Below are 9,238 nucleotides of genomic sequence, written 5' to 3' on the forward strand. Positions count from 1 at the left end.
AAAAAAAAGTTGCTTTAGGTTTAGCCATGAAAATCCTTTACAGTCATTTGGTTGTGTGTCACTCTGTTACGCTCACCTTGACTCTACAGACTTTGGGATCTAAATACGAAACTGCTGCTGAGAAATAACTTTGAATTTCACTTACATAAGAAGTTTATTATAGAGTTATGTGAGACATTTATGCAGTTAGTAAACATGTTAAATTTATCAATTTTCATCACTTAAAGTGTAAATTATAAATACTGTAATTTCTCTCTGTAATTTTTGTAACACATACTATGCAGAACAGCCTTATTTCAAATTCAAATTCCATACATTACAGTAAGGATTTGGATCTCTTCACTGTGCTAGAAATTGATGTTCTTTTTCACAAACATTAACTAGGATAAACTTGAGAAGAAGCAATTTAAACTAACAGGTAAAAGAGAATTTAAATTTCCATTTAAATGATTGTTTTTTTTTTTGCCTTTTTTTTTAATATACTGGTAAGAGACTAAAGGAAGTTCTTAAGTTGATAGTTTGTGTTATCCTGATCTCCAGGTTTCTGAGTGACACCTTACAATCTAATGTTCCAAATATAATGTTGCCCAGAATGTTTCTGAAATAACATAGGTCCCATTGATTTTACTGAAATCATTGATGTTCTTGATTTCTGGAAGACAAATATACAGCATTTCTACTTGACCAACAAAAATCGAGATTTCACCCACTGAATATACAAACACTTTAAAAAAAATGCTATTTTTTTCATATATTTTTTTAAAAAAAGGTAATGTTACACAGCATTGAGCTCTTTGTATACATTGCCAGTGCAGTAAGTTGTTCTTTTTGAAGATAACTATATATTTTCTTGCATATCTTTCTGCAATAGTTACTACTTTTCATCTCTCTTTTTTTTTTCTCTTAAATTTCAGAGCAAGACTAACTTTTCTCTGTTTGATTTGCTGTAGAATTGTAGGCTATTTTTTCAAGTTTATTTTGTATTTATTTTCTATCTTCTTTCTTTATCTGTACTAATTTACTTGTGATAATGCATTATGTAGAACACTTGTTTAAGTTTACTGTCTTTAGTTCTGTCTGCAGTTCCTGAATGCTTGATAATTTTGTTTTCTTTTACCTGCACTAGTGCAGCATGCACTGTATATACACTAACAGGTTAGCATGCGGTAATGTGATGCTTTCAGCATTTGTTTCATGATCTTATGTTTATAGATACTTCTGATGAAAATACAAATCATCTCATATGGAGCTATGAACTGTCACAGAGACTTGGGAAAGACACTGGCTGCTTTATAAATGGATTGTTAGCTACATGCTGGCTTCATACTCATTTGATCTCTTTTTTAATAAAGGTGTTGGAGATGGAGGAAATGAATTAGGAATGGGCAAAGTAAAAGAAGCTGTAAAGAAGCACATAAAAAATGGAAATACTATAGCCTGTGATGTTGAAGCTGATTTTACCGTTGTAGCTGGTAAGGGAATATTGGGGTGTGGGAAAGTTGATGTTGCAAAGAGAACTGAAAAGGAAACACCTGACTTTCCAACTAATTTATATTGGCCCTTTCATTGTATGATCAAGTCATCACTAACAAACAAACCTGTCTCTGTATTTTGTCCATTACTTGAATAATTAAGATTCTACTGTTCTAGCAGGAATGACTGAAAGTTGAGGATGCTCAGTCAAGAAAGAGCATTTCATCAGAAACAGTTGGGCAAATCCTGAATAATCTTGAAAAAATCACATAGTAAATAAAACAGGGAAGACTGCAGAAGTGATCTATCTGGGATTTTTTTTAATAGTCTATGCACATATGAATTTTCAGTATAACTGATAAAATTCTGTGGGTGTGACCCTGTCAGGCCTAAATCAGCCATATTGCACTTACATGAGATGATAAATTCTTTCAGCAGCCACTCCAAGACATAAGTACATTCTTAATATACAACATAAGTTGGATGTTGTAGCTCAAAATTCTCTTCTGCTGTAACATCTTAACAAGCATTAAATATAATTTATTGCAAGATTAGCTCAGCAAGGACGAATTTATGAAGTGAATGGGCCATATTGTACTCGAGCTCAAGTTTCTAACCTAAGTTAGAGCACCTGTGTTTCTAACACTGCTGATACTAGAACAGCAATTTTGAGGGGAGAAATGGGATTGTGGTGATAATTATATCTAATTCTTATGACTTAATCTACATGTTGCTTACAGTCACTGTTTTGGAAATTCTGGTGATTTTTACCTTGAAAGCAACTGTCACGCCCAGACCCTGCACAGGCAAGTGAGGGGAATATTTAGACGTTTGTGTGGAAAATTACATGCACTGAAACAACCTCCACACTTTAGAAAATCTGTCTGTTCTACATCTCTGGTAAAGGTGCCAGGCAGCAGAGATAACTTCCCACAGCAAGTTTCAAATCTAACATTCTCCAATATAGCCTTGACAAAGAAGTGGTCAAACAAGAGTGTGTGGAGTGATTTAGTCACAGCATGCAGACAATTCACGGATATTAACTACATTAGAACGTCTTTCTGTATACAATACTTAAACAAAGGACACATCATTGAGACACAATTAATTTCACCTGAACTTCATGTCTGATAAAGTAACTGAACCCTTTAATCCATCATCATCTGTGACCAAAAAGGGACTCTCTAGAATGGTACAGCGTTCTACCATAAAATCTGACTTCAGTGAAAATTTACATGGTTTAGGATATCAAAAATCTCCTACCTCTGTATCATCAACAGCAAAAGACACCAAGCTATTACATAGTTCTTCAAAAGTTCATGGATTTCATAGTAAGGGAAACCTGCAGAAATTTAATCTGAAATACTAATAAAAATATTTTAATATCTTAAGGAATTGCATATTTCTAAAAGTTCCAAATTGATGTCAACAGTTAATTCATATCACAGTTCCATTTCAGAATCACTGCATGACTCATCTGTAAGTGCCCTATGACTTATGAAGGTTAGGTATGTTTGCAATAACTGTCATTTATTTTTTTTAACACTTTGGTTTCATGGTGACTTTCTTTTACAGGTGTCTCTAACTGGGGAGGCTACGCCATTGCATGTGCTTTGTATATTCTCAGCACCTGTGAAATACATGATCGCTACCTGAGGAAAGCTGTGGGGTTTCCACAATTACTGAAGAAGAAGATCTGGTTATCTGCACTCCCATCAGTTACAAAGGTAATTTCTAGAGGGCCAGGGAGTTTTGACTTGCTCATGGGTAGATGGAATCAGCCACTAAATCATGCCCAGTCACTGCTTTCACATGGTCTTTTGGTGACTTTGGGGAATTCCTGGTTAACCAGCATCCACACTGTATTTAGACTATCCTGTAAAGGGTTCAGAACATTATGAATGTAAAAAGCTTCAAGGATAAATTTATTCCTGTGTTGTGACTTCAAGTGCAAAATCATGCTACAATTTTCTGAGAAGTGCAAGAAATCCTGTTTACTAAAATTAACCTGTTTTGTATAAGAAAATGGTCAGTTTTAGTGGCTGTCAGACTCTCTTCACCAGCACTACATCTACTTTAAAATATGTGGGGCTCTTACTTCTCCAGTCACCAGCTGTTTGAGATCTGTGAATGCTTGGGACAAAATCAGTTTGTATAACTAGAGGCTTCAGTAGAAAAAAATCTTACGTTCTACTACTAACTCCTTCCAAAATGCACTGCCACTGTGGTCTATCTTGAAATACAATCTTAGCTCCCTCCTAAATATGAGTATGCTACTAAAAATAGAGGTTTTCATTGTGATGTTTGATAATTAAGTTAAATTTGGAGATCTGCAAAAATTTTGCATTAAAATTACTACAAAATTTTTATATATTAAAAAAACTATTTTTTGTCCTTAAACCTTGTTAGAGTTTCACCAGTTTTTTGTTTGTTTGTTTGTTTTATGTAAAGGTCTAAAAGCTTCTGTAGTAGTTGAGCCCAGAGGTCCATTTGGCTCAGTCTCCTGTCTTTGGCAGGGGGCAGTAGCAGATGCTTAGGATGGAGTGTAGCATCAGATCGTTATGGACTTACAATTCCCAGCACCAGGGAGTTACAAGTTAGAGGCTTGTAGCAGACCACTCCGATTAACATCCAGTAAAAGATTAAATCCTGATGGTAGTCTCAATTGTTTGTGACATATTTGATAACTTGTCCTCCGTTTTGTCTTTGAGATTTTGAAGGAAGTGCTCTTGCTTTAAACCCGTTCTATTACCTTGTACTGTGAGGCAGAGTGATTAAAATTCCTTGTTCATTTCCTTAGCAGCACTCATGATTCTTATAAATCTCTGTTGTATTCTTTAGAAATCTTTCTTCCAAAACTAAAAGTCACAATCCTAATTACTGAAGCCACTCCATATTTCTGATCGTTCTACATTTCTTAGTTATGTTAGAAGCTTTCTATAATTAAGTTTGAATATTTCTGAACTAAAGATGGAGAAAGACTTGCAGAGGAATATTTTTAAATGCATTTTGACTAATGGAACTCTGAACACTGTGATATGCTGGGAATGCAGAGGTTCCACACTGAGAAAAAGTAAAATAACTAAGAGGGATGAGAACTGATATGTGAGCATCCTGCTAATCACATGGCTCTATTTTTAACTTGGCTGTGTTAAAAAATATATGCAGTGATCAAGTAAGGATTGTTCCACCATATTTATAATAACTGAGGAAATTCAAATCAGTTTTATTGGCAGAGTACTTCTATAGAGACTTGGAAAAAACACAGTATTGTTTGTGACCTCCAGGAATGCTAAGCAAAGTGTAATCCATCCAGCATAGATACTGTCTGCAACACTGAAATATTTCTACTGAGATGACAGTGTGTTTGGCCTGAAATTCCAACACAGTAGTGTAGAGTAGGTCATACTTTGTAGTTGTTGCTGGTTTGATTTTTCATATAAAGAACATAAAACTGAAACTGATCCCAGCCGTTAGCTTAGCCATATATACTTACCCTTTGACTTCTGTGTGACATGTAAGACAGCTCCAACATTAATTAATTTTTCCCTTTTGATTTTTTTGACTCACATCTACTTGTTTTCCCTTTGAATTTACATATCCAAAAAACTATGATCAAAATTCCTGGTAACAAGATACAGCAATTAAATGTGATACTGTATACAGGAAATCCTTGCTTTTATTTTACTAAGTTATACAGCTGGCGATATTGATAATGATCCAATAATGAGCTGCTGAAAGTTCAACACTAAAATCTATTGAGATAAAATTAATGGCAACAGTTTTGTGGGAAGAAAGAAAATGACAAATCTTCTGACAAGAGGAGATTATATCTTTAATTATAAATCATAGAACAGTAAACAGCGCAGAAGATTTCCTGAGCTTGAATACATTAGTGTTCACATACTCCATTAGAATAAAATAAAACATCAGACCATTTATGGTTTACATGGCTACTTTCTGCCCAGTACAGCTTCTTTTAATGCTGTAATAATTACCCTAGTAAGATAAAAAGCGCCACCATACCCACCTCAGTGTTAATATTTGTGTGGTTGTAATTGGAAAGAAGACATTTGAGTAAGTGCCTAAGTACCAAACAGCTTTCTTATCACATTTTATTTTTCTTCCAGAAATGGCATTCTTTCCATGAAACCCATAGATCATAATTACTAAATTAAGAAGACTTCCCCTGAAGTATAAAGGTTTTCTCCAGCCTCACATTAAAGCAGTATCAGGGTTGCAATGCCACAGTTCTGGGTTTTGTTACATTCTCCATTTCTGCTCAATAAAATACTAAGATTTTTCTCAATGCATGACTTATTCTTTACATATATTTTAATAAGAGATACTGAGAAGCATTTGGTCATTGCTGACACCTTGATCAGTAAGAAATAATTGATCTAAATCGTCTTTACCTACCTTTCAGGTGTGGAGTTGAATCAAGATTGTGTCAGTTAATCCGATGCTGGTTTGATTTTGAACATAGTGTAAATTGTGTATGTTTCACAAGTGCAACCAGTAATGTTTGATGAGAGAATACAGGCATAGTTATTTAATATTAAGCCTGTTTTCCCTATGTAAGCAGACCAAAGAGCTCTAGCCTGTAAATATATAGGAAAAACAATTCAAAATAAGAAATGAAATTTTGCTTATCCAATTCGTGTGTCTCTTTTGTGACATGGGAGATGTAATTTGCCACTTTGCATATAGATACTCAGTGCCAAGACAAAATCTCTCTTTGCAGAAAGATCAGATGCTTCTATTTGCATTCATATATTCATATGTATCATCATGCATGATATAAGGTGCTGATAAATGACAATGCAGTGCTTTTTATGCTAAGAGTGTCTTCAGGTAATTTCCTTAAATAGCTGTATCATTGCTGTATTGTTACACGATGTCAAGACTGACACCATGTAACTATAGCTATTTTTTCTTTAATAGAAAAAGAGTGGCTCATTTCACTTTGTTACAGCTAAGATCTAGGATGCATTACCAGGAAATATAAAATGTTTATATGGAGTGCATTCAAAAAGCAGGTTTCCAAGTTATACTGAATTCTCTGCTAAACAACCATGTAAGGTATGTTTTGATTCTGTCAGAAATGTTTATATTTTGGCCATATACAATTGTATGTAAAATACAACCATATTACGTATAAATTCAGATCTAAAGCTACTATATTCTATATGGTTTAGAAGTCTTCCTAGAAATGAAATAAAAAAAATAAAGCAAAACAACATATTTTCTGTTATATAGATAACATAGACGTTAGAAAACAAATATATCACACAGAATCACAGAATTTTCTAGGTTGGAAGAGACCTCAAGGTCATCGAGTCCAACCTCCAACCTAACGCTAACAGCCCTCCACTAAACCATATCCCTAAGCTCTACATCTAAGCGTCTTTTGAAGACTTCCAGGGATGGTGACTCCACCACTTCCCTGGGCAGCCTGTTCCAGTGATATAAAACATTAGACATTTTGACATCGCAATGTTTTGGTCATTCATCTGTGTCCAGGATATAAAGGACTTTGTTAATGCTTTTGTAGGGAATATCAAACAAAAAAGTATTTGAACCTATAGAGCTGTCTGTCAAGGACACTGGTAGGGCTTCATATGGTAGTAGCGATTTCCATCAAAGCAGGGTCTCACATAACTGGAAGTAAAACAGACCAAAGACCAGAAGAGGCATTCTTAGAAAGAAGGCATTCATAGAAAGAAAAGTTACTCTTGAGGAAGGAAGAAAAAAATATATGTATATGATTACATCAAGGTATTATGTAAGTTACGTGAGAGGAGGGGTGGAGGGAAGCAAAGATGTGAGTAGGCTTTTTATTCTTCTTAGATTTTTATTAACAAAATTTGAGGTTCAAATTATCTTCATATAAGGTCTTAGCATTTTCTGTAAAGAGTTTTAATACGTGTATTTCATGTCAAATGAAGAGAAGAGTATTTAGAATAATGGCATTTTGAATACCTCCAGAATTCTCAAAGATTACTGAATGAACAGACAATTTATGCACTGCTGCCTTGAAGGACTCTTTATTATAACCACCACGGTAAATGGAATGTGTAAGCTTCATTGAAATTCAACAGGAGGTTCAAAATTTCACAAAAGGAAGAGGTTTCTAAGTTCTGAGATTCTGGGAAATTTCACAAAACTGATTACTGGGGAGAAGAGAGAGGGGTCTCTTCTTTAATGCTGCTACTGAGGCTGTGGCTTTTCAGAAAAAACCTTTTGGGAAGGGACAAAACAGCTACACATATGTCCGTTAGAAACCAGGCTGTTCCAATTTCACTGTTGACATAAGTAGTGTTTTTTCAGAGCTGATTTTATCCCACCTTTTCTTCTCACAATGCTAACTGGCCCATAGGTCACAATCGAGGATTTTGATCCCTCTGTGTACTTCAACAGTTCAATCTGGAACATGCTTTATATCTGCTTATACCACTGTTTAGCAAGAAAATAACAGTTATAAACACAAAATTGAGTTTGCAGTTCAAAACAAAGGAAATTAGACATTACTTCAAAGAATTCCAGGAAAGAGCAACTTCAGGTTTGTATTTTCCCCCCCCCCCGATTCCTTTCTTAAGGGACCAGAATTCTCATAAAATCAATAGAAAAAGAGGATAGAGAGCAAAAGGCATGTAGTCATCACAGAATACTCAGGGAAGAAAGTGATTGTGCAGCCCAGTGAGGTTCTCTTGTTAGCCTTCTCCCCTGACATACCCTTTTCCTCCTCTGTACTTTTTCTTTAAAAATGCATCTGCAGCTTGTTGCTCTGCTAGGGAAACAACAGGTAGTTTTCTGAGGTACTTCAGGTGGAGGTTCCTCTGATTCACATCTGTGCAATACAGGAACTTGAAATCAGGCACTCAGCATCGAGGGACTTGAAATCAGGCAGACACCAACGTGCTGTTTGAGGGAGTGTAGAGAAGAAAAATGGTGTTCACGAACTGCTATCCAAAATAAATACGGAGGGTGAGGTCAGAGTCTCCCTAGGTTTAAAACAAAGATCTTGATGAATGTTTCTTTCTGATTTGGGATATTAATTATGTCATATTCCTTTATCTTTTAAGGAAGAAAAGCTTCTGAAAGCACTTGTGCAGCACAGGGTCCGCAGTGGAAAAACTGCCAGTCTAGAAATGGAAGTGGACGGGCTGCCCTTCTATGACACCCACTCGCTAATGATTGAGAAGCTGCTGCAAGAGCTGAAGCAGTAACTGCCCCACAAGATTTCCAAATCAGGAGTTGCTCCTATTTTCTTATTTCCTAGGCTTTTTCTGATCTTTTTTTACCTTGTAAGAGATGAGTCTCTGTCTCTTAAGTACTGGACTTTTCATCTCTGGTGTCTTGCCCATGCACAACCTGTTATTATTGTCCTAATATTTTGGTGAAGCAGGAAGGAGATACCATAATGATTTGGTCTACCTTTCTTTTCTGTAATTTCATAATGGATATTAAATGATATTATATACTAGGAGGCGATCTGGCTTTTACGAAGAAAAGTTGTCATTAAAATGAAGCATGATTGCATTGCTGTTCCTGTTTTACTAACCTTGTAACTGCAACAGGAAGTAACTCTTGTAACAACTTGGATTTAAAAATACTTTGTGGTGGGGAAGACAGCTGCAGCAGAGTATTCAAAAGAAAACAAAACAGTAAGTGTTACAGCAGTAAAAGTTGTTAAATACAGCTCCCTTGCACACTTCTTCCTCTAATACTGTTTTCTTGCAGCAGTGGGTCATTTGTGGAAGTG

General features: G+C 35.4%; 1 protein-coding gene across 7 annotated transcripts in view; it reads left to right on the forward strand.

The window, feature by feature from the left end:
* Positions 1-9,015, forward strand: part of DGLUCY (D-glutamate cyclase) — a 42,336-nt gene extending 33,321 nt beyond the window's left edge. For 5 of the 7 annotated variants that reach the window (XM_084521051.1, XM_084521049.1, XM_084521052.1 and 2 more), the window contains 3 exons: positions 1,353-1,472; positions 3,049-3,200; positions 8,559-9,015. In XM_084521051.1, the coding sequence (XP_084377177.1) occupies positions 1,353-1,472; positions 3,049-3,200; positions 8,559-8,702 (416 nt within the window). In that variant the 3' untranslated portion in view covers positions 8,703-9,015. Of the gene's footprint in view, positions 1-1,352; positions 1,473-3,048; positions 3,201-6,417; positions 6,762-8,558 lie in introns of those variants that run through there. The other 2 variants (XR_014693577.1, XM_084521050.1) reach the window with 2 other exon arrangements.
* The last annotated feature ends 223 nt before the right edge of the window (positions 9,016-9,238 follow it).

The sequence above is a fragment of the Aythya ferina genome (assembly GCF_964211825.1).
Source record: "Aythya ferina genome assembly, chromosome: 5".
In the NCBI taxonomy this organism is placed as follows: domain Eukaryota; kingdom Metazoa; phylum Chordata; class Aves; order Anseriformes; family Anatidae; genus Aythya; species Aythya ferina.